This window comes from Aquarana catesbeiana, linkage group LG10 (genome assembly GCF_042186555.1).
Source record: "Aquarana catesbeiana isolate 2022-GZ linkage group LG10, ASM4218655v1, whole genome shotgun sequence".
Taxonomy (NCBI): Eukaryota; Metazoa; Chordata; class Amphibia; order Anura; family Ranidae; genus Aquarana; species Aquarana catesbeiana.
Genome location: NC_133333.1, coordinates 230,034,540 through 230,060,832, shown reverse-complemented (window position 1 = coordinate 230,060,832; position 26,293 = coordinate 230,034,540). Strand labels below are relative to the sequence as shown.

At 45.7% G+C, this 26,293-nt stretch overlaps 1 protein-coding gene across 1 annotated transcript in view; it reads left to right on the top strand.

Annotated features, from left to right (window-relative positions):
- The first annotated feature begins 2,760 nt into the window (after window positions 1-2,760).
- Window positions 2,761-26,293, top strand: part of LOC141111259 (indolethylamine N-methyltransferase-like) — a 125,412-nt gene continuing 101,879 nt past the window's right edge. The window contains exons 1-2 of the mRNA XM_073603403.1: window positions 2,761-2,947; window positions 11,611-11,818. Coding sequence (XP_073459504.1) covers window positions 2,797-2,947; window positions 11,611-11,818 — 359 coding nt within the window. The 5' untranslated portion in view covers window positions 2,761-2,796. The remainder of the gene's footprint in view (window positions 2,948-11,610; window positions 11,819-26,293) is intronic.

Below are 26,293 nucleotides of genomic sequence, written 5' to 3'. Positions count from 1 at the left end.
TCCATGAGTGTCTCGGCCATCTGAGACTCTCCCTCCTGATTGGCTGAGACTCAGCAGCGGTACCCACTGTCAATCAAAGTTAGTCAGCCAATCAGGAGAGAGAGGGGGTAGGGCCGGGCCCCAGTTCCATGTCTGAATGGACACGGGTATCTGTGACTTGGCACGGGTGCCCCATAGCAAACTGCTTGCTGTGGGGGCACTCAACAGGAGGGAGGGGCCAGTAGAGCTGAAGAGGGACCTGAGAAGAGGAGGATCCAGGCTGCTCTATGCAAAACCACTGCACAGAGGAGGTAAGAATGAGATGTTTGTTGTTTCTATAGAAGAAAAAACAAGACTTTACAATCAATTCTGAATATAACCTGTAGATGTTGCTGATAAATTCATTGCGTAAAATACATTCTTCATTTGCAGAATATTGGAACCGTTCCCTGTAATGCCCATTTAATATTTTATTCAGAGAGGAAATTCAGGAGAAAGAAATGCACCTAAATGAGTTTATCAAGCAGGGTTTTAAATGTGATTCTGAACAGGAAAACATAACCTCTCTGGAGGTGTTACCAATTGCTGACTGCATTGTAATGCATGGATACTGGATTTCATCAGGAAAAATTAAAATGAATGCATTTTAATATCTGACCACATCTGTACCATGTGCACATCCTCAGACCACCTCTGTATCATTCATGTCCGCATCCTCTGACCACCTTTGTATCATTCATGTCCGCATCCTCTGACCACCTCTGTATCATTCATGTCCGCATCCTCTGACCACCTCTGTATCATTCATGTCCGCATCCTCTGACCACCTCTGTATCATTCATGTCCGCATCCTCTGACCACCTCTGTATCATTCATGTCCGCATCCTCTGACCACCTCTGTATCATTCATGTCCGCATCCTCTGACCACCTCTGTATCATTCATGACCGCATCCTCTGACCATCTCTGTATCATTCATGTCTGCATCCTCTGACCACCTCTGTATCATTCATGTCCGCATCCTCTGACCACCTCTGTATCATTCATGTCCGCATCCTCTGACCACCTCTGTATCATTCATGACCGCATCCTCTGACCATCTTGTATCATGCCCACAATCTCTGACCATCTCTGTACCATGTCTGCATCCTCTGACCACCTCTGTATGATGTCTGCAATCTCCGACCATCTCTTGTCTTGTATCATATCTGCAGTCTCTGAGGGGGAGCTGGGAGAGGCATTGAAAGTTAGAACGCCGCCAGGATGGGGATTATGGGAGGATTCAGTGTGGACTGTGGAGAAGAGCCTATAGCAGTGATGGCGAACCTTGGCACCCCAGATGTTTTGGAACTACATTTCCCATGATGCTCATGCACTCTGCAGTGTAGTTGAGCATCATGGGAAATGTAGTTCCAAAACATCTGGGGTGCCAAGGTTCACCATCACTGGCCTATAGGATAAAACCAGAGCCACCAAGCTGGAGCCAACTGACTGAGCCCTGCATGGTGCACCTGAAAGGAGGTCAGTGACAGCGCCATCAGGCCAGTCTGAGGGGGGGGGTCACTGGTGTAAGGGGGGAGTAAATACAACAATGTAAGGGGGCACTGATATAAGGGTTCCAGCCAATATCAGTAACCCCCCCCCGCGTTAGTGTATTCACTCTGCAGAAGGTGGACTCTGGTCACCAGAGTGCCCCCCACATCAGAGTTCCAGGTGTTCCCCTTTACATCAGTCTGAAGGGGGAATTCTGGAAAACCTGATGTAAAGGGGAACTCTGATGTAAAAGGCAATGCTGCAGACCCTAATGTAAGTGGGAACTCTGATGTAAAGGAGAATGCAGTGGACTCTGATAAAAGGCAGTCTCTGGTGACCAGAGCCCCCCCCACATCAGAGTTCCCCCTTAGATCATGATCTGCAGAATTCCCCTTTATGTCAGAATTCCCTTGCACTGTAAGGGGGAATCCTGCAAACTCTGATGTAAGGAGGAACTCTGTGTTTTTGACTTTTGTTTAACCTAAAGACATTACTAAAAGCACTAGCTACATGTTTATAGTTGAAAATATTGATGTTTGCACTGTTCAGCACTGTAAAAGGGTATTTTAGGTACTTTTGTAGTGTCAGTAAAAAATGTGGCTCTTTTGCTAAATTTCATGATTTTTGTCATTAAAAAAATTGGTGCTGTTTGTAAACTTTGGCATCCTGCCAGTAAATTGCACTTCAGTGTGGGTTGGCAACACTAAATCCTGGTGATAAACTACAAGAAACGTCTTACCTCTGTGCTTGCCAACAAGGTTTTCTCCACCAAGTACTAAGTCGTATTTTACAATGGGGATCAAATACTTATTTTACTCACTGAACTACAACTCAATTTATAGTATTGTTTGATGTGGTTTTTCTGGATTTTTGGTTGATATTCTGTCTCTAGCATTACAAAAATACACATATGATAACAAATTATAGACCCTTCATTTCTTTGTAAGTGGGCAAACTTACACATTCTGCAGGGGATCAGATAATTATTTTCCCCACTGTATAATATTTGGGTGTTCTAAGTCATTTTCTAGCAAAAAATACAGATTTTTACTTGAAAACAACAAATGTAAAAAAAGCCTGGTCTTAAAGTGGTTAAACCTTTGCAAACTCAGATGGCAATCATACCTCAGTCAGCACTATTCCCATGACTGCCTTATAAATATATTTATGATTATATTACAATAAAATGTAACCACCTTATTTCAAAAGAATATAAATAGAACTCAAACATTAAAGCTTAGTTGAAAGCAGAAATCAAAGAGGTGAAGTTCAGCATTGCAGGACGATGGATTCCACAACACATAAACTCTATCATGTACATGGAATGGATTCCAGAGGTTTTCTTGATACGTATTTCTCTAATAAGGAGGACATGGTCTTTGCAGAGGATTCTATAAAATTTCCAATGGCTATGTTTCACTATCAGTTCAGCAGCGGTATGTACAGCATAGATTGATGTTTTTTAACAAAAAAATGTTAATAAATCTAAAGCCTCGTACACACGATAGGATTGTTGACCAACAGAGCATCAGACTTTTGTCTGAAGGGCGTGTGCCAGGAACTTGTCTTGCATACTAATGGCACATAATTGTCGGCCAACAAACACGAACGTAGTAACGTACTATGTGGAATTTTAGCTCTTGAGCGCCACCCTTTGGGCACCTTCTGTTAATGTCATGTTTGGTGAGCATTGATTCTGAGCATGCATGTTTGTATTTGGACTTTCGTGTAATGGACTTGTATACAGACCATATGAAAATCTGACAACAGTCCACTGAAAATTTACTAGCCTGCCATCCAACATTTGCTGGTGGAAAGTTGGACAACAATTGTCTGATGGAACGTACTAACGGTCAGATTTTAGGCCAACAGTCTGTCACCACACACTTCCCTGACAAAAATCTCATCATGTGTATGAGCTTATGAGTATCACTAACATACATGGGAGTCCCCATAGCCCTGTCCTCACAGCTTTCTATTTCTGGAATAGGGGGAATGCTTTATTTCTTGCAAAAAAATCATGCTGTTTCTATAAAAAAAATTATTCACCTCACTATGGGCTCTTCCACATTTTGTTGTGTTACAACCTGCAATTGAAATTGATCTGATTGATATTTTATATCACGGATGTACATGAGATTAGATTGAATTTTCTAAATAGATAACAAAGATCATCACAAAAAAATGGGTTTCCTCTGGAGCAACCAATCTCCCTCTGATTTAGTATAATTGGATAAATGAAGTCTACTTTTGGGTAAATAATGTTCCTGGCGTAAGCAAGTCCAGGATAAGGGTTTAGACCAGTTCCAATCAAGGTTGGGTTCTAGAAATAATTTTTAGAAACTTCTACAGCGGGTGTTAAAAAACATTCTATTGTGAAAAGCTGTCTTGGGTGCCACTTCCATGGGAGGCAAACAACAAACTTCAAGATTAAGCCTCTGTCCATTTAATCCATCCAATGGCACAATGAAGGGATGGAGAACTCCAACTTGAGGTGGAGAGGTCAACAGTGGCAGCCTGATCCAAAGAAGATTATTGTAAAACAGTAAAATCATAAACTGGTACCACATTATGATGAGACAATAGCAAATCATAATTTATTTCTTATGACTGTTTTGTTTGGTGAATATGTCACTCTTGATCATTATATTATCACGTGTTATTTATTTGCTTGCAAAAGGTCAATTCACAAATATTATCATATTTGTTTTCTATCTTTAAGCCCCAGTTTACACTTGTACGACTTGTCATGCAACTTTGCACCCCAAAGTCACATGACAAGTTGCACCCCATGTTTTTCAATGAGTACTGTTCATATTTGTGTGACTTAAAACTCATGCACATAGGGCGTTTTTCCTGTCGCTTTTAGGAGCATCAGACGTTTTTTTTTTTTTACAGATTAAAAACGTCTCTCCATGTTATTCTATGTGTCCACATAGGCTTTTAGGAGCTTTTAGTGGCATAGGCGTTTTCAAGCTGCAAAAAAACCCAGGGCCAGCGCGTTCTTAGGCAGCAGCGTTACAGCTATAAAAACGCCTGACGTGGCTAAATGCGTGTTAATGCTGTATACAGCACTAAGCCCATCAAGAGTTTTTTTAAGCTGTAGTAATTGGATTTGGGAGTGGAAAATAGATGAGGGCAGAGAAACACTGCTAAACACCAATGCAGCATGTAAGGGTGAATCTTGCAAACTCTGATGTAAACAGGAACTCTGTGTGCATTAACAACATTAATGCCAATCCAAAACACTTCTAAAAGCGCATTTTTCCTGGTGTCGGTACTAGCTTTGCAGCCTTTTTTTTTTTTAACGCACTGTGTGCATAAGGCCTTAAAGTCACAGCAACTTTAAAGTAGTTCCTGTACTAATTCAGATTTTCATGTGACAAGTTGCACCTGAATCATATACGTGTGTGTGCGACTTTGTAGAGCACACACAGTTACATGGTCAAAGCCAAAGTTGCAATAAAGTCGCACTCGTCCAACGTGGCATCAAACTCGCATCAAATCACACTGTAAAGTCGCAGTGGAAATCACACAATTTTGAGGTTGTACAAGTGTGAATGGAGCCTAAATGATCAGAACAGATGTAGAGCAAAGTGACTGTTTCTCTGCAAATGGCCCTCTGATCCCTTTAAACTCTCCTTACCCTCTCTCTCTCTCTCTCTCAGTTCCTTGCTCATCTGGTGCTTTCATATATGGAAGATAATGTGACATAAAAAAAAACACTAAAACAAATAAACTGGCGCTCAGAGGCTATAAGGCAAATGACTATAAAAGTTAATAAAATTGTAAAGTCTAAAAGCTGGATCAATCACGGTGTAATCAGGACGGTGTTGGAAGTCTTGGACAGGAGCCAGGAAACAGTCTATAAAGCAGGAGAGGATCCCTGGAGGATAAGTCTTATGCCGCGTACACACGGTCGGACTTTCTGTCCTACTTGGTCCGGCACACTTTCTGATGGACTTTGTCCGCCAGGTGCGCCGGACTTTAAAACAGACGGACTTGCTCACACAAGACCGGACTTTGCGGCGGGCTAAGTCCGCCCGTTTTTTCGACAGACTTTCGCCGGAGTTACGGCGGACTTTCAGAATGAACGTACTTGCCCACACACGGACAAGTCCGTTCATTTTGAACGTGACTCAGGTGCGACGAGACTAGAAAAGGAAGTCAATCTTGCCGCTTTTATCGGCGAGATTGACACCTTGCGAGCCCCGTCGCGGGTCATACCAGGCCCTTTGGTCTGGTATGGATTATAAGGGGAACCCCCTACACCGAAAAAATGGCGTGGAGTCCCCCCTAAAATCCATACCAGACCCCGATCCGAGCACGCAGCCTGGCTGGTCAGGAAATGGGGTGGGGACGAGCGAGCGCCCCCCCCGAACCGTACCAGGCCGCATGCCCTCAACATGGGGTGGGTGCTTTGGGGGAGGGGGCACCCTGCGGGCCCCCCCATCCCAAAGCACCTTGTCCCCATGTTGATGAGGACAAGGGCCTCTTCCCGACAACCCTGGCCGTTGGTTGTCGGGGTCTGCGGGCGGGGGGCTTATCGGAATCCGGGAGCCCCCTTTAATAAGGGGGCCCCCAGATCCCGGCCCCCCACCCTATGTGAATGAGTATGGGGTACATGGTACCCCTACCCATTCACCTAGGGAAAAAGTGTAAATAATAAAACACTACACAGGTTTTTAAAATATTTTATTAAACAATCTTCGGGGGTCTTCTTCCGGCTTCGGGGGTCCCTCCGGTTCATCTTCTCCCGGCGTCCGGTTCTTCTCCGCTCTCTCCGGCCTCTTCTCCCGGTGTTCCAGTTCTTCGGCCGGCTCCTCCGATGTCTTCAGGTAGCTCTCTTGCCAGCAGAGGTCCAGACTTCTGGGCTTCTTGTCTTCTCTTCTCTTCTCCAGATGTTGACACGACGCTCTCTCCGGCTGGACTGCTCTCTGAGGGCTGCGTTGTGACTTATATAGGCGGAGACCCCGCCCCCTTATGATGTCACAGTCCCTGTGCATGCTGGGACTGTGATGTTTTAGAGGGCGTGGTCACTGGGTGATGTTGACCATGCCCCCTAAAACGTCACAGTCCCAGCATGCCCAGGGACTGTGACATCATAAGGGGGCAGGGTCTCCGCTTATATAAGTCACAACGCAGCCCTCAGAGAGCAGTCCAGCCTGAGAGAGCGTCGTGTCAACATCTGGAGAAGAGAAGAGAAGACAAGAAGCCCAGAAGTCCGGACCTCCGGACCTCCGCTGGCAAGAGAGCTACCTGAAGACAGCGGAGGAGCCGGCCGAAGAACTGGAACACCGGGAGAAGAGAGCGGAGAAGAACCAACCGGACGCCGGGAGAAGATGAACTGGAGGGACCCCTGAAGCCGGAAGAAGACCCCCGAAGATTCGCCCCCCCGGAGCTGTTTGATAAAATATTTTAAAAACCTGTGTAGTGTTTTATTATTTACACTTTTTCCCTAGGTGAATGGGTATACTCATTCACATAGGGTGGGGGGCCGGGATCTGGGGGCCCCCTTATTAAAGGGGGCTCCCGGATTCCGATAAGCCCCCCGCCCGCAGACCCCGACAACCAACGGCCAGGGTTGTCGGGAAGAGGCCCTTGTCCTCATCAACATGGGGACAAGGTACTTTGGGGTGGGGGCGCCCCCTCCCCCAAAGCACCAACCCCCCATGTTGAGGGCATGTGGCCTGGTACGGTTCAGGAGGTGGGGGCGCTCGCTCGTCCCCACCCCCTTTCCTGACCGGCCAGGCTGCATGCTCGGATCGAGGTCTGGTATGGATTTTAGGGAGCACCCCACGCCGTTTTTTTGGCGTAGGGGGGTTCCCCTTTATAAGGGCCTGGTATGCCCCGCGCTCGCCGCAATAGGAAAATTTGTTTTTCCTGTTGCAGCGAGCGCGAAATGCAATACTCTGCCCTTGCGTCGTATCTGGTCCATTGGACCAGCATACACACGAGCGGGCTTTCCGTCAGACTAGCACACAGGAGCGGACTTTACGCCCGAAACTGAGTCCGACGGAAAGATTTAAAACATGTTTCAAATCTAGGTTCGGCTGGCTTTTGGGAAAAAGTCCGCCGGAAAAGTCCGCCGGCGCCTACACACGGGCGGATTGTCTGGCACACTCTGGTCCACCGGACCAAGTATGCCGGAAAGTCCGACCGTGTGAACGCGGCAATAGGTAAAACAAAACACCGGAATAAAACTTTTCTTTTCTTGTGGGAATTTGTGTGGCCAGATTCACGAAAGGCAGCTCTTCTTGTTGAGAGAAGTCAAACTCAGATCCATCCAGGTAAAAAAGAGAGAGAGGAGCGCCACTAAGTAAAATCATTTATTCACCAATATAAAAACAAAGTATCAACTTACATTTAGGAGCGGTATATAGAACAGACAGATGTGATTCCTGATAGAAGAGGGGGAAGGGAACAGTCAGTGATTTCCCGGGGATGCCTCCAAACACGACGCAGTCTGGCGGGGAGGCCAGGACGGTAAACAGCCTGTCTCTGTGGGAGGACAGAGCGGCAGCCCAGGAAGCCGCTGGCAATGTTGTCAATGAGGAGAAAAAACACAACGCGTTTCTGAGTATGCGCAGGGTCTGTACGGCACATGCGCGCTCCTTTATCAAGTGTAGAGTTGGAAAACAGTGAAGAGCTATTTATAGCAGATCAAAGGTAATGGGTGGACGTTCACAGCTGATTGAATCAATGCCGGAGTGTCAATATATGAACCACGGACAATAGCAATGTTATATAACAAGGCCAGAGCACATATCTGTATCTTTATGAGCAAGCTGGATGTCTGATAAAAGAAAGCTGGGGGAAAAAAATTATTACTAGAGAACTATATATCTAAAAAGGGTGAATGATTAAAAGAAGATGTGTCTCAAGAGTACAGTAGGTGACCGCGATATTGTGTCAATCTCGCCGCATTTCTCGGTGAGATTTGACACCTGCGAGCCCCGTCGCAGGAGCCAGCGCCGAGATGGCTCACTCATCGGGAAAGGAAAACTTTGTTTTCCTTCCGCGATGAGTGACAGGCAGTGCTGACAGCTGTCTGGTATGAATCCTGAGGCGGGAACACCGCGCAAAATTTTAAATGAAAAAACCGGCGTGGGTTCCCCCCCCAGGGGCATACCAGGCCCTTGGGTCTGGCATGGATTGTAAGGGGAACCCCCTACGCCGAAAGATCGGCGTGGGGGTCCCCCCCAAATCCATACCAGACCCTTATCCGAGCATGCAGCCCGGCCGGCCAGGAAAGGGGGTGGGGACGAGCGAGCACTCCCCCCTCCTGAGCCGTACCAGGCCGCAAGCCCTCAACATGTTGTGGTGGGTGCCTTGGTGGAGGGGGGCACCCTGTGGGGCCCCCCCACCCCAAAGCACCTTGTCCCCATGTTCATGAGGACAAGGGCCTCTTCCCGACAACCCTGGCCGTTGGTTGTCGGGGTCTGCGGGCGGGGGGCTTATCGGAATCCAGGAGCCCCCTTTAATAAGGGGGCCCCTAGATCCCAGCCCCCCACCCTGTGTGAATGAGTATGGGGTACATGGTACCCCTACCCATTCACCTAGGGAAAAGTGTCAATATAAAAAAAAACACAGTACACAGGTTTTAAAAGTAATTTATTAGTCAGCTCCGGGATCTTCTTCCGACTTTGGGGGTCTCCTTCCGACTTCTCTCGCGGGCCCCGCCGCTATCTTCTTTCAGCTCTATTGCCAGCGAGGGGGCCCGGTCTGCTGCCGCTGTCTTGTCGCCACTGTCTCGCCGCCGCTGTCTTGTCGCTGCTGTCTCGCCACTTCTTCTCTTCTTCCCCGATGTTGACACGACGCTCTCTCTGGCTCGAATGCTGTGTGCGAGCTGCGGAGCCATTTATATAGGCGGTGACCCCGCCCCTTTACGACGTCATGGTCCCAGCATGCGCAGGGACTCTGGCGTCATAAGGGGGCGTGACCCCAGAGTCCCTGCGTATGCTGGGACCATGACGTCGTAAGGGGGCGGGGTCACCGCCTATATAAATGGCTCCGCAGCTCGCACACAGCATTCGAGCCAGAGAGAGTGTCGTGTCAACATCGGGGAAGAAGAGAAGAAGAGAAGAAGCGGCGAGACAGCGGTGACAAGACAGTGGCGGCAAGACAGTGGCGACAAGACAGCGGCGGCGAGACAGCGGCGACAAGACAGCGGCAGCAGACCGGGCCCCTCGCTGGCAATAGAGCTGGAAGAAGATAGCGGCGGGGCCCGGGAGAAGAGGCCGAACACCGGGAGAAGTCGGAAGGAGACCCCCGAAGTCGGAAGAAGATCCCGGAGCTGACTAATAAATAAAAACTAATAAATTTTAAAACCTGTGTACTGTGTTTTTTTTTATATTGACACTTTTCCTTAGGTGAATGGGTAGGGGTACCATGTACCCCATACTCATTCACACAGGGTGGGGGGCCGGGATCTGGGGGCCCCCTTATTAAAGGGGGCTCCCGGATTCCGATAAGCCCCCCGCCCGCAGACCCCGACAACCAATGGCCAGGGTTGTCGGGAAGAGGCCCTTGTCCTCATCAACATGGGGACAAGGTGCTTTGGGGTGGGGGGGCCCCGCAGGGTGCCCCCCTCCCCCAAGGCACCCACCCCCCCATGTTGAGGGCATGCGGCCTGGTACGGCTCAGGAGGGGGGCCGCTCGCTCGTCCCCACCCCCTTTCCTGGCCGGCCGGGCTGCATGCTCGGATAAGGGTCTGGTATGGATTTGGGGGGGACCCCCATGCCGATTTTTTGGCGTAGGGGGTTCCCCTTACAATCCATGCCAGACCCACGCCGTTTTTTTCATTTAAAATTTGGCGCGGTGTTCCCGCCTCAGGATTCATACCAGACAGCTGTCAGCACTGCCTGTCACTCATCGCGGAAGGAAAACAAATTTTCCTTTCCCGATGAGTGAGCCAGCGCGACATTCACAGTACCCTGTCGCCGAGAACCAGCGCGATGGTATCGCGCTGGAAACACAATCTCGCGGTCAGGTACTGTATATATTGTCGCACCAATCATTCAGGGGTGTGACATCCAGCATATTGTATGTATCATGTATAGCAATAATACTTTATTTTTACTTTTGTTTCCATTTTTTTCATTTTTTTAAATTATTTTTTCATTATTATTTTTCCAATTTTTTTTTTTTTTATATTTCTCTACATATAATAATTCTTTTCATGCAATTTTTAACCCCCCCTCCCTTTTTTTCATTATCCAATTCACCTTGCGATCATGTCTTCACAATATATTTTTATAATACTTCTATGACAGTTTATCATATATGCTCTGATATATATGCATATATACTCTTGAGACACATCTTCTTTTAATCATTCACCCTTTTTAGATATATAGTTCTCTAGTAATAATTTTTTTTCCCCAGCTTTTTTTTATCAGACATCCAGCTTGCTCATAAAGATACAGATATGTTCTCTGGCCTTGTTATATAACATTGCTATTGTCTGTGGTTCATATATTGACACTCCGGCATTGATTCAATCAGCTGTGAACGTTCACCCATTACCTTAGATCTGCTAAAAATAGCTCTTCACTGTTTTCCCTACTCTACACTTGATAAAGGAGCGCGCATGTGCCGTACAGACCCTGCGCATGCTCAGAAACGCGTTGTGTTTTTTCTCCTCATTGACAACATTGCCAGCGGCTTCCTGGGCTGCCGCTCTGTCCTCCCACAGAGACAGGCTGTTTACCGTCCTGGCCTCCCCGCCAGACTGCGTCGTGTTTGGAGGCATCCCCGGGAAATCACTGACTGTTCCCTTCCCCCTCTTCTATCAGGAATCACATCTGTCTGTTCTATATACCGCTCCTAAATGTAAGTTGATACTTTGTTTTTATATTGGTGAATAAATGATTTTACTTAGTGGCGCTCCTCTCTCTCTTTTTTAATGTAACATATAAGGCTGGGCCTAGCAGGAAATCCCAAAACCATATTATATATTGGTTGGGAATAATTTTTTAAAGCGATTTTCATCTAGCAGTGTCATTAAATGCCAAATGTTATGAAAGTGTGAAATCTTTTTTTGGCAGTGAAATTAGTTTCGGGTAAGATAACATCTGAATCTCTAATATTCCTCCAGGTCGAGTTGAGGGTACATTTTTGATTGACATCAGCATTGCTTCTGGCATTCACCATCTTTATTCCGCCTCCAATTCCTTTAAAAATATAGTCATATTAAAATTCCAGGAGAAATGTATCATGGAACTGAACAGATGGCTACATGACCGTACCGGAGCATATGATTGGTCGCATACATCATCAGCCGCAGCTGAGTTAGAAGGAACAAGGTGTTGTCCCCCTAATGATTCATCACTTTCTGATTTTTGCATTTTAGGTTGCAGAAGATTATTTCTTTAAAGGCAACTTCTATTGTGTTTGAGTATATTTCATTTATTAAGTTGTTTAAAATACAAACTTTTTTTCGTGTTTTTAGTCAGGTAGCTTTGAAATATTGTATTTGAAATGTTAAAATCTATGTTTTCATCCAGCAGATGGAGATCTCAGCTCTTTATAATGTTTGTATTCAGGCTCCCCTCATCTACTGTGCTGAAAAAGCCTATTCACATTGTTTAAAGTAGATGTCCAGTCAAATCTAAACTTAACCCTGCTCTCACCCCCATTCTAAGCCCTATACTAACTACCCTGTAAAGGAAGGATGTGTATGCTTACCTAATCTGAGGGCCCTCCGGTCCAAACCCACTAAGGATGCCCCATAGTAATCCTATGAGTGAAAAGTAATCACCGCTCAAGGTCGGTCTCCACCTGTACCACCTCCACTGCACACTACCAGGTGCCGGCCCTGTCCATTACAGGCTTCACAGTAGAGGAAAAGGGTCCGTTTGGCCGCACATCTGATAAAATCACCTTAATTTAGACATATTCCAAAATAGACACTCCACAATGTACAATTGAGGGAAAATAGCACTAGTTGGTGTGCCATTTTCCCTCGATTGTACATTGTGGAGAGTCTATTAGGAATATGTCTATATTAAGGTGATTTTATCGGATGTGTGGCCGACCAGACCCTTTTCCTCTACTGTGAAGCCCATAACGAACAGGGCCAGCACCTGGTAGTATGCAGTGGAGGTGGTACAGGTGGAGACCAACCTTGAGCAGTGATTACTCGTAATATAGGTGTATTAAAAAATCTCAGCAGACTTGTTTTTCATAAGCAGCTGGTATTGGCCCATTAACATGTAGAAAAGTACAGAGGTCTTGTACTTACTGTAATTGCTCATTAACCACTTGCTTACTGGGCACTTAACCCCCTTCCTGCCCAGGCCAATTTTCAGCTTTCAGCACTGTTGCACTTTGAATGACAATTGCATGGTCATGCAACACTGAACCCATATGACATTTTTATAATTTTCTTTCACACAAATAGAGCTTTCTTTTGGTGGTATTTAATCACCACTGGGGTTTCATAGTTTGTTATAAAATTTTGCAAACAGGTAATTCTCCTTTATTGATGTGCGCTGATGAGGCTGCACTTATGGGCACTGATAGGCTGCACTGGTGGGCACTTATCAGGAGGCATCAATAAGGCTGCACTGATAGGTGGCACTGATAGGCGGCACTGAAGGGCACTGATAGGCGGCACTGATAAGTGGCACTAATAGGTGGCACTGATAGGAGGCACTGATAGGCACTGGTAGGTGACACTGATAGGCAGCACTGATACGTGGCACTGGTGATGCGAAACGGGTGGGCACTGATTGGCAGCACTGGTAGACAATGATTGGCAGCACTGGTGGACACTGATTGGCAGCACTGGTGGACACTGATAGGTGGCACTAGTGGGCATTGCTTAGCAGTACTTATGCGCACTGGTAGGTGGCACTGGTGGGCACTAATGAAGCGGCAGTGCCTCTCTGTGTGAGTGACCGATGTCCCGTTTTTTCCCCTCCTGACGCTGTCAGCGCGAGTAAAAAATAGCCCCCTTACTCCGATGTGTGATCAGCTGAGTCTCATTGACTGGATGAATAAGGTGAATATTTATGCATATAAAAAGAGAAAGGTAATAATAATTTTCGATAATGAGATGTATTTTAAATATATATTGAAACTGAAATCTGGGCAGATATAAAAGACTCAGATTAATGGAGCTCTGTAATCATTTTAAATGCAAACACTGTAAGTACCTGAATCCAACGTGCTATCCGCCTCTTGCAGTCTCTGTACTACAGGACTGGAGTGGGAGAGGAAAAAGCAGCACATGTTCATGTGGTGATAGAAGGAAGGAGCAGAGTGACAGAGAGACAAGATCATCACTGTGCTGCTTCTCATATCACTGTCCAGTCACAGAGTGGGGAGGGTCCAGGACAACCTGGGCTAAGAGGAAGTGGGTTCAATGATCCCGGCCATCAGGCCGAGGACATCAAGTGGCAGAAAAATGGTACTATGGGGGATATCTCTGGACTGAATGATTAAGGAAATGAGGGTGTAAAGACACAGTCGCAGTTGCTGCTACTGACGACTCCTGTCTTAACCCCCCTAAAAATTCGAAAAAGTGGGACTATTCCGGTACTCAAATATTGGTGTATCGTAATTGATGTAAAGATAAGTTAAAAAAGCTTATAAAAATATATAAATTTTAATCAAAACAACAGAATAAAATTGCAGTTACAATTACAATTGCAATTATAGACAAAATCACTCCATATCATCATAAAAGGGGAAATACCACACAAACAAAGCAGGTGGATTCCGCAAGCTTTGGATACGAAGTATATGAGCAGCTTTAAATCTCGACCGGTTTCGCGGTTAAACACCGCTTCCTCAGGAGAAGCAATCTAAAACATGATGTAACATAGTTTTTAGCATATACAGGTAGATATAAAGAAGTACAAAAAATCATTGCAACAACATCGTTTAGCAAGAGTAATCGAATACATCATACACATATAATGAAGATAAGGACAAGCTCACCCAGTCAGGCGTTTTCCGTAAGTATGCAGAACCCAATAAATATCCCCCCGCGGCGGACACAGGGGATGACAGACAGCCTCTGATGGATAAGAGTATAATTAGCCAAACTGAGCATCTTAGTGCCAGTGGGATCCTAAAGGGGGGGGTGTTTGTGCCATAGCCGTAAAATTATAAAGAGCCTTCAGTGGTTGTATAGAGGATAGTTCTAAGATCCAAGGAGATGAAGAGAGGAAAGAAGGGGAAGGGAGAGGCTGTAATGTATTGTCAGATTCCGGCATGGGTCCCCCCCAGTCCATTACCAGGCCCTTCAGGTCTGGTATGAATATAAAGAGGAACCCCGCACCAAAATTTAAAAAAAAATTGCGTGGGGGTCCCCCCAAAATTCATACCAGGCCCTTCAGGTATGGTATGGGTATTAAGGGAAACCCTGCACCAAAAATGTTTTTTAAAATGGCGTGGGGGTCCCCTCCCCCAAAATCTATACCAGGCCCTTATCCGAGCACGCAACCTGACAGGCTGCAGGAAAAGGCGGGTATGAGAGAGCGCCCCCCTCCTGAACCATACCAGGCCACATGCCTTCAACATGGGGAGGTTGTTTTGGGGTCCCCTTATGTGAATGGGTATCGGTACATTGTACTCCTACACATTCACCAAAAAAAGTTCAAAAAAGTAAAAATGACAGTAGACAGTTTAGGACAAAAAAATAAAAATGTCCCGTGATGGCCATTCATCTTCGATTACAGCGTCCGACGTTCCCAAGAAAAAAACCCCAACAAGCTGGAAAAACTCCACCTCCATGATAAGCCCCCCACCCGCAGATCCCCACAACCACCGGGCAAGGGTTGTGGGGAAGAGGTCCTTGTCCCCATCCCCATGGGGACAAGGTGTTTTGAGGTGAACCCCAAAACACCCCACGTGTTGAGGGAATGTGGCCTGGTATGGTTCAGGAGGGGATAGATCTGGATCTAGTATGAATCACATGCCGTTTTTTTTAATGATTTTTATGTATATTGCCGGGATCCAACACTACATTACAGCCGCGAGCAGTTTTTTTCTTTAGAAATGTCATTTTGCTGTGGCATAGTAAAACACATTACACAGATGTGCTACTTTACAGGCAGACTAAGGAGACTTCCCAGGCATGATATTTAAAGCAAAATTTAATTTTTATTGTTTCATTTTAACTACTTGCCGACCGCTGTCAGCACATATACGTCGGCAGAATGGCACGGCTGAGCAAAGTAGCGTACCTGTACGTTACTTTGAATTTCCCGCCGTGTGTGCGTGCCCCCCGGAGGCGTGCCTGCCGTGAGCTCCGTGACCATGCTCGCGGGACCCGCAGACTTGATCGCCTCTGGGATACCCGCGATCGTGTCACGGAGCTAAAGAACAGGGAGATGCCGATGTAAACAGCATCTCCCTGTTCTGCCTAGTGACAGGACACCGATTGTCTGCTCCCTGTCATCGGGAGCAGCGATCAGTGTCATGTCACTGCTAGCCCATCCCCCCCACAGTTACAATCACTGCCCAGGACACACTTAACCCCTCCCCACCCCCTAGTGGTTAACCCCTTCACTGCCAGTGACATTTTTACAATAATCAATGCAATTTTATAGCATTGATAGCTGTATTAATGCCAATGGTCCCAAAAATGTGTCAAAACTGTCCGATGTGTCCGCAATAATGTCGCAGTCATGATAAAAATCGCTGATCACCGCCATTACTAGTAAAAAAAAAAAAATATTAATAGAAATGCCATAAAACTATCCCCTATTTTGCATACGCTATAACTTTTGCGCAAACCAATCAATATATGCTTATTGCGATTTTTTTTACCAAAAATATGTAGAAGAATACGTATCAGCCTATACTGAGGAAAACATTTTTTTTTATATTTTTGGGGGATATTTATTATAGCAAAAAGTTAAAAATATTGCGTTTTTTTCAAAATTGTCGCTATTTTTTTGTTTATAGCGCAATGATCAAATACCACCAAAAGAAAGCTCTATTTGTGGGGAAAAAAGGACATCAATATTGTTTGGGAGCCACGTCGCACGACTGCGTAATTGTCAGTTAAAGTGATGCAGTGCCGAATCGCAAAAAGTGCTCTGGTCAGGAAGGGGGTAAATTCTTCCAGGGCTGAAGTGGTTAAGCATCAATAAAATCACTGCTGAAAAAACTTCAGTTTTTAAAACTTTTTTTGCATTGATACATGTCCCCTGGGGCAGGAGCCGGGTCCCCAAACACTTTTTATGGCAATAACTTGCATATAAGCCTTTAAAATTAGCACTTTTCATGCGGGCGGCTCCGCTGCGGGTGACAGTGCGGGCGGCTAGGTCAGTGAGTGGGCGGTTGAGAGAGGGGGGTAGCTGGGCGGCTCCGTGTGTGACTGTGAGTGGGCTGCTGGCCAATCAGGGAGCCAGCAGGCAGGGGAGCAGAGAGATGACATCATCTCTCACCACCCTGCATCCCTGCAGTTCCACCCTCACTGTGAAGGCAGCTGTGGGCAGCAGAGAGATTACATCATCTCTCTGCTGCCTGACTCTGGGACATAGCAAGAGACCACCTTAGCAGGAAAGTGACACGGCAGGTGACAATCCGCATCTGATGACAGGCGATGTGGCAAGTGACAATCTGCAATGTGTGTGGGACAGACCTAGCCGGGAGAGAGACTTTTGGAGGGGACTGAATGCTAGCCTCTTGCCGATCGATCGTGGGCCCTGGCAGTTGAGGGAATGGTGCTCTTTGTGAGCTGTATGCCTGGGGACCCTTGAGGTGGTAATATTGTGGATTCGGATCCTGGTCCCCCAGGACACACAGACTCTGGGGACCCTGGATTTGCCATATTAGAAATACTGGCTGATTCATAATGCTGGGACAAATACTGTTAGGAGACACTGATGTCAATTCCAGCCACCTGTCTGTCTGTTGCCTGCTAGAATGTGTATTGTAAATAAGTCTAGTATGGGATCTAAGAGTCATTAGATCCCCATTGTTGTTTGTCTTAATTAACTCGGAGTTCGGTGTTGATTTGTGATAATGTTGATTGGGTTTTCTGAGCTACAAGACGGCCAGTCTCGCCTAAAGGTCATGTCTGAGTCATCTAGGCTGTCTAAAAGGATTAGTTAATTAGCCCATGTTAATTAGGTTTCTAGTCACAAGTGTATGTTCAAATATTAAAGAAATATGATACAGCGCTGCGCTACAAAAACTAGAACTTAAGGAAGCAGCCAACACACCCATAGACTCAGGGAAAATAACAACTAAAGATTTACAGTGTGGCGCTAATGAGTGAATAGAATATGAATAAACTAGACATCAAATAATAAAAAATCTCACGTGAGCACTTGTGATAGTAACTGCTGGAAAAATAATACATATATGTGCTTTAAATAAATATAACATCAAAGGACAAAATCAATATAAAGTCCATAACACCAAGAAAAAAGAGTCTGTGATAGCAGTGTATAAATAGTATGCAGGTGTTCTTCTTATACGTGCAGGAAGATCAAATAAACCCGGTAGCCTGGTAGATGGATGAACCATAAACGACCAGAGGTGCACAGAAATTTAAAAGCGGTGCCAGGACCATCACCAGAAAGTATGGAGGCTTACCGGAAATGGTGGCCTGAAGTGTCTGTTCAGAGAAATATGAGCAGGAGGTATACACGTCCTCTTTTACTGTATAAAAGAGCCTGTATTCCTTTCAATAAAAGAGATTCCTGGTTGAACTTACATACAGCCTGCCTGGTGTTTGTTCTGAGCTACACAATTGGATTAGAACGGCGCATAGCTGTAGTTCTAATCCCGGAGCATCGGATAACTGAACCAGACGTGTGATCTGCAATCTGATTCTATAGCAGCAGAGGAGTGTCGGGAGAGTGGAACTGAGCGAGCAGGGGCTTGTTATAGTGTGGCAAGTGACAATTCGCAACATGTGGCAGGTGACGTGGCAAGTGACAATCCACAATGTGTGGCAGGTAACGTGGCAAGTGACAATCCGCAACGTGTGGCAGGTGACATGGCAAGTGACAATCCACAACGTGTGTCAGGTGACGTGACAAGTGACAATTCACAATGTGTGGCAGGTGAAGTGGCAAGTGACAATCCGCATCTGGTGACAGGTGATGTGGCAAGTGAAAATCCGCATTTGGTGGCAGGTGACGTGGCAAGTGACAATCCGCAACGTGTAGCAGGTGACGTGACAATTCGCAGTGTGTGGCAGGTAACGTGGCAAGTGACAATCCTCATCTGGTGACAGGTGACGTGGCAAGTGACAATTTACAACATGTGGCAGGTGACGTGGCAAGTGACAATCCGCAACGTGTAGCAGGTGACGTGGCAAGTCACAATCCACAACGTGTAGCAAGTGACGTGGCAAGTGACAATCTGCATTTGGTTGCAGGCGACGTGGAAAGTGACACACTCAGGGTTCCCACTGATTCTGCATGTAAGAATAGAAATAATGCACTTCAATCATCCTGACACTATTATAACCATGGTGCCGTGATGATTGGAGCGCCAACACCAGCCGTTTCCCCCGATAAATTGCCCACAAAAAAAAGGTATTTTCTGGCAGTGCCTCTCCTGAGACTAGACTTTGGATCCGCCCCTGCATTGAATGACACATACAATTCAAAAAACTATATACTTACCTGTGGTAATTTTCCTTTATTAACACGTAGAATATGTATGGCATAGATAGTACACAACAATCTAAAAACGGTAAAAATGACCTATAGAGTTTAAAGGAGCAGTCCAAGCTTGTTTGGCTGAGCTTCTCCTATGGATTACAGGAGTGCAATTTGTTTTGCACTCCTGTGACCCTTTTTTAGCAGAGAGTGGACTGAAGTCCGCTCTCTGCTGATGTCACGGATATCAGTCTAGGCATAGCATCATCCGACAATGGGAGTCGGGATCTGCCAGGTGCCTGGACTGACACCTGTCTCAGCCTCTCAGCGAGTCGCCCCTCCACAGCTCAGTGCTCCAATGAGCATAGAAGAAGATGAGCAGAGAGCTGTGACTGACAGTCTGCAGCTGTCTGCTCATGGAGCTGTGAAAACCAAGCAATTGGCGGTGTTCGATCGCTCGGTTTTCAGTGCAGAGGATCCGGGGGACAGATGCATCATCGCATTGATGCTGCATCCACTGAGGTAAGTATAAATCTAAAAAAAAAAACCCTTACTTCTCTTTTAATTATTAATATTGGAAGCAGAAGAGAAAACTACAGATCTTCCAAAGTCCACCATTGTAAGGGCAATAGGATTGACACTGTTATGTGTCAAGGAGGTAGCATAAGATGACCATATTGCTGCCTTAAAAATCTCCAATGGAGTGAAATCCTCTGCATGTTGCTATAGACCAGGGATCTCCAAACTACAGCCCTCCAACTTTTTTGAACTACACATCCCATAAGGCATTGTAAAACTCTGATATTCACAGACTTCACTAGGCATGATGGGAATTGTAGTTACTGAACAACTGGAGGGCCATAGATTAGAGACCCCTGCTATAGACCAATGGTCTCCAAACTTTCTAAACAAAGGGCCAATTTATTGTTCTTCAGACTTTAGGAGGGCAGGACTATGGACATTGGGAGTAGAGAAAGTCTCGACATCAGTGGGAAAAACAATGCCCTTATCTTTGGTGTCAGTGGGAGGAATTATGCCCCATCATTGGTGTCATTGAGCCACATTGTTGGTGTCATCAGAGATAAATTGTGCCCCATCATTGGTGTCACTGGGAGCAATTGTGCCCCTTCATTGGTGTGAGTTGGAGAAACGATGCCCTATTTTTGGTATCAGTGGATGAAAGAGTGCCCAAAGGGCTGGATAACAGCAGGCAAAGGGCCGCATCTGCCCCTCAGGCCACAGTTTGGAGATCAATGCTATAGACAAAGATAAAGCTCTCGTGAATATTCTGTAATACCAATTGGAACTTCCATGCCCTGGACAGAGTATGCCTTTTTAATGATTTTTTTCTTGCCATGAGGAAAATTGTTCTGGAAGTCACTGGCTGTCTTTTACATGGTCTTCATGGTAGCACAAATACATTTTCTGTGGCACCATATTCTGCTCTTTTACAGATAAATTTGGATGGTAAGAGCATGAAGTTGGTCTATGATAAGTTAGGGAAAATTGGCAAGACTATTTCTTGATTTAACAACTTCCTTCCCAGACCAATTCTGACACTTAGACAAAAAGTGGGATTGAAAGAGAAACCAGAGCAGAGACCTCTCCAATTGGGTCCTGCCTCTTTCAGAGGGATTGGGACTATTGCAGTACCAGGAGGAATGTAAAAAGACTTGGTTTAAAAAATAGTAGATTTATTTCAAAATAGCAATAAAAAAGTCCTGCAAAGGACACGTAATATACATCATCATGATTTAACATACACAAAGAACAGTGATTGTTACAGCATTGTTGACACTTGGTTAGTAAAACTAATGCCCACACAGATGCATGGACAGAGGTTGTATAGTATAATACTTGCAGACGTGACCTCTACAGTTTCGCGGTCACAGGCGCTTCTTCAGGAGGCGTCTGATAGTATATAATCTATAAAGATGAGGAAAACAATACAGTATCAACATAACAAGCAAAAAAATAGATAAACAAATGTCAGAAAAGGCACAAAGTTGATATTGGAGAACATAATTGAAATTTGAAAGTTGCACTCACCAACCTATAACCTCAAGGGTTTTTGGAGCGATACTGTGAGACGCCCTCAAGAGGCGTTCCCCCAGGGCGAGCCAGGGAGGCAAATTGGGGTGATACTATTGTAAAAAAATTTCAAAAATGGAATTTTAAATTTTATACGGTGTATGTTCTACTTGAGAAACCACCCGGGAGTGTCAAGTTGACAGGTAAGAAGGGGTTGAAAAGGAGGAAGAGGGAGAGGAGGATAGATCACTGTAGGGGGAGTGATAGATAGGGAGAAACAGTGAAATAGGAAAGGAGGGAGCTAGGTGGAAGAGAGAAGGAAGAGAGACCAAGAACTAGACCATGGAGTAGTAGAGGGGGGAAACTTTTTAAACTATCTCCTAATATTTCTCCCCTATCCATCTACCTTCTTTACAGTGACTCCTCTTGGCATTGTGGTGTGGCTTACGGGCCATCAGCTGCATTAGTCACTTCATTCTGGGTGCCAGCAGCCCTTGAGTATAGCTTTTAATACTACAGCAACGATGGGTAATCTTATTGATACTATTACCAATTAAAGATCTTTATTTATTTGCCCGAAAACTGACTTTCAATTACATGTTTGACCCTGACCGTAAACGTGCCAATTTGGAAAAAGAACTAGCGGAAAAAAACAAGAATTTCACGATAGCGGAATCTAGACCCCTACAGGACCTTATGTTACTCTTTGACGAAGGAGAGGTCGAGTCGGATGCCTTAGACGGCAATTCCGACTCTCCCTCCTCCAGTCAAATGGTTAGTACCCTCCAGTCTCAACATCCTACCCCCAAGACTTCTTTAAAAATGAAATCTAAAACCTTTCCTGACCTATTGACATGCCCATTCATTTGGGCCTTTTTGCATGAATGCATCCTGACATTACCCTCCAATTAGACCCAACAACAGCTTCGAGCAGTCACTAGACTTCAAAAAAACACCGACCTCGTCATAAAGCAATCCGACAAGGGCGGCAACTTGGTGCTGATGACCCATTACCAATATCAGACTATGTGTCTCAATATTCTTTCCAATTCCAATTGGTATTTACCCATTGAAAACCACTTCATTCAACAAACCATTGATGAATTTAGGGGACTCATCGGGGGGGCCTTCTTCGAGGGCCTCATCGATAAAGATACCTATAAATTCATCAATGTACAATACCCACGTACTCCGATGTTTTATGCTCTGCCTAAAACTCATAAAAACCTCTCTGCACCTCCAGGTCGACCTATTGTCTCTGGCAAAGGTTCACTAACAGAAAACGCCAGTAAACTGGTGGATATTTCTCTCTTACCTCATGTTATGAGATTACCTTCTTACATCAGGGACACTACTGACCTTTTAAAACACATCGAAGGGGTCCAGATCCCTCCGGACGCCCTCCTCATGGCTGTTGATGTTGAGGCCTTATACTCAAGCATCCCCCACGAGCAGGGCATCCGGATGGCTGGCTCCTTCTTGATGGAACAGGACCATCACACTTGGCCCACCAATACCTTCATCCTAAAACTTCTAGAATTCATTCTGACCAAAAATTATTTTTTGTTTATGGACCAAATGTATCTTCAAATCCAGGGTGTACGCGAATTTGTATCTTGGCGGCTGGGAACGGGCTGTGTTCAGTGACGACCTTTTGGAACCCTTCTTGAACCATGTCCTAGGATGGTTCAGGTTCATTGATGACCTTCTGGTCATCTGGACAGGCACAGAGCAACTTTTACAAACTTTCATTGCAAAGCTCAATATCAACCCTTTCAATCTTCATTTCACCTTTTCTTATGACAGTCTGAGCATTCCGTTTTTGGATGTACAGATTATTAAAAACTCTACTGGACATTTAACCACGGATTTATATCGCAAACCCACTGCGGGCAACACTTTGTTGCATGCTTCCAGTCTCCATCCCCGCCCTCTGGTTCGCAGTATCCCTTATGCTCAGTATCTTAGACTGAGAAGGAACTGCACAGAGGACGGGGATTTTTACAGACAAGCCAATGCTCTCCGCACACGACTCTTGGCTAGAGGCTACAAGTGTACCGTGCTGAGAAAAGCGTTTAATAGGGCCTTAGCTCTAGACCGACAAACATTATTATTTGGCCCTTCACATCCCAAACAGCCTTATATGACTAAGATCATCACTAAATTCTCTACCCACCACCACCAACTACGAAATATACTATCAAGCCATTAGCATATTCTAACCGATCATCACACGCTTAGAAAATACATTAAACCAACCCCAGATCTGGTCTTGAGGAGGGCCACCTCCCTGAGGGATAGACTAACACACAGTCACTATAGGACTCCTTCTTCTGGTCCGTTGGAACCCAGGGGCACTTTCAAATGTGGCAATTGTCCACACTGCCCCTGGATTCAAGAAGGACAACATTTTCTACTCCCCAATGGGGAGATGTTTTTCCCCAAACATTCAGCCCATTGTGGCACACGCGGGGTAATTTACCTCATGACCTGCGCTTGCAGCGCTTTTTATGTGGGGAAGACAATTAGGGAGTTACGGCAGAGACTGGGCGATCACCTATACGCCTCTACAAATGGCAAGCTCACTACTGTGGGCCGCCATATAGGCATTCACCATCGCTTTAATCTTGATTACATCAGGTTTACTGTCCTAGAAGTTGTCCCTGAAGACCCCCGAGGGGGCAACTGGGACTGCGAAATTTTAAAACGCATGTGTCCCTCCTGGCATTAATGAGGCACATTCATATAAATATTTTCTTGAATAATTACGTTATAGTTCCCCCAGCCTTTGCCGTGATTAAAGAAGAAAAAACAAACAAAAAACCCCCCCTTCTCTTCCTCCCTCCCCCCCCCCGAGGACACCTGTTCGTGTTCCAACAAATGTATATATTTTCTCAATAACTTACTCAATATATATGGCACTACACTTTAGCTGTTTACTGTGTCTCACTCGTGTCTTCCCTCTTCCTTCCCAAGAAATCCCCCCTCCCCACCTCCTGTGTTTATGTACAGTCAGGTTTTTTTCTATGATTGTTTGTAAGTGGACTCTCCATACATAGTGGCTCCACTATGTAATATTCATTTTTTGACGTTTCCCTTTTTTATGGCTGACTCCAAGTTTCTAGTATATTACATGCTTTATTAACAAGAGCCATGTATATCTAGACTGAACTGTTTGTATATATCCTGGGACGGGGTTGGGATGCATGTCCCCATGACCGTGGGTCCTTGTATGTTCCCATCGCCGGAGACTATGCATCCCCTCCCCCTCCTAGTTTATCCGTTTGACTATATTGTTTGTATCCAAGTCATTATTATTACTTGCACTTACCATCCCCTTTGGAGGGATGTGAGGAGTTAATTCTCCCCCTACGGCGGGCTAGCGTTCCTCCGGCAGCAGGCTGGGCTCTACTGAGCCCAGCTGCTGCTTCTTTCGATCGTTGCTTCGGCACCGATCACCATTTGAGCTGTGCGCATGCGCCGGGTGACTCTCCCGCGCCTGCGCAGCAGTGGAGGACCGGACCCGGAAGTAATAGCAGCGGTTGTTTTCGGCGCTGTTGAACTTCCGGGTTGGAGGCATTTAAGATGCCTAGACTCGGCTGCTAACCGTCACAGGCGGACACCCAGCACTCCATCGGCACCACCCGGAGCCCCTGTAAGTACCCATGTAATGTCCCACAGGAAGGATGGGGATCACTATTATCTCATTATGATACCTCCCTCCCAGCATGTCTTGCAGATCATGCCTATTTTTTAAACTATCTCCTAATATTTCTCCCCTATCCATCTACCTTCTTTACAGTGACTCCTCTTGGCATTGTGGTGTGGCTTACGGGCCATCAGCTGCATTAGTCACTTCATTCTGGGTGCCAGCAGCCCTTGAGTCTAGCTTTTAATACTACAGCAACGGTGGGTAATCTTATTGATACTATTACCCTTCTTTTAGTCCAGTTCTTTTCCTTTATTTTCCTAACCAGGTGGCAGGGTCATTGTCTTCCCCCTCAGTTTTTTCTTCCCTATATTCCCTCTTGTCCCTTTTTCCCCCCTCTTCTTTCCCCTCCCCCCTCCTCTTGTCTTTTTCCCTATTTTTCTCTTTTTGCCCGCCTTTATTCCGTCCCATTCCCTTCTTTGTTATGCCGCTCTTCCCTCCCTCTTACAATTTTCCTCCCCCCCTCCTTCTACCTACTCCTCCTCATTCTTTCCCTGTGTCCCTTCCCCCTTTTCCCTCTCCCCCCTCCCCAACATTCCCCTCTTTCCCCTCTTTTTTCCCCCCTTTCTTCCCCCCCCTCCCCTCCTTCTCCCCTTCTGCGGCCCCCCCCTTTTCCCCCTCTTCCTTCCTCGCCTTTTCGCCTCTTCTTTTTCACCCCCCCCCTCTTCCCCCCTCCCCTTTTCCCACTTTCTTTATCTCTTTTTCCCCCCTCTACTACTCCATGGTCTAGTTCTTGGTCTCTCTTCCTTCTCTCTTCCACCTAGCTCCCTCCTTTCCTATTTCACTGTTTCTCCCTATCTATCACTCCCCCTACAGTGATCTATCCTCCTCTCCCTCTTCCTCCTTTTCAACCCCTTCTTACCTGTCAACTTGACACTCCCGGGTGGTTTCTCAAGTAGAACATACACCGTATAAAATTTAAAATTCCATTTTTGAAATTTTTTTACAATAGTATCACCCCAATTTGCCTCCCTGGCTCGCCCCCGGGGGAACGCCTCTTGAGGGCGTCTCACAGTATCGCTCCAAAAACCCTTGAGGTTATAGGTTGGTGAGTGCAACTTTCAAATTTCAATTATGTTCTCCAATATCAACTTTGTGCCTTTTCTGACATTTGTTTATCTATTTTTTTGCTTGTTATGTTGATACTGTATTGTTTTCCTCATCTTTATAGATTATATACTATCAGACGCCACCTGAAGAAGCGGCTGTGACCGCGAAACTGTAGAGGTCACGTCTGCAAGTATTATACTATACAACCTCTGTCCATGCATCTGTGTGGGCATTAGTTTTACTAACCAAGTGTCAACAATGCTGTAACAATCACTGTTCTTTGTGTATGTTAAATCATGATGATGTATATTACGTGTCCTTTGCAGGACTTTTTTATTGCTATTTTGAAATAAATCTACTATTTTTTAAACCAAGTCTTTTTACATTCCTCCTGGTACCGCAATAGTCCCAAT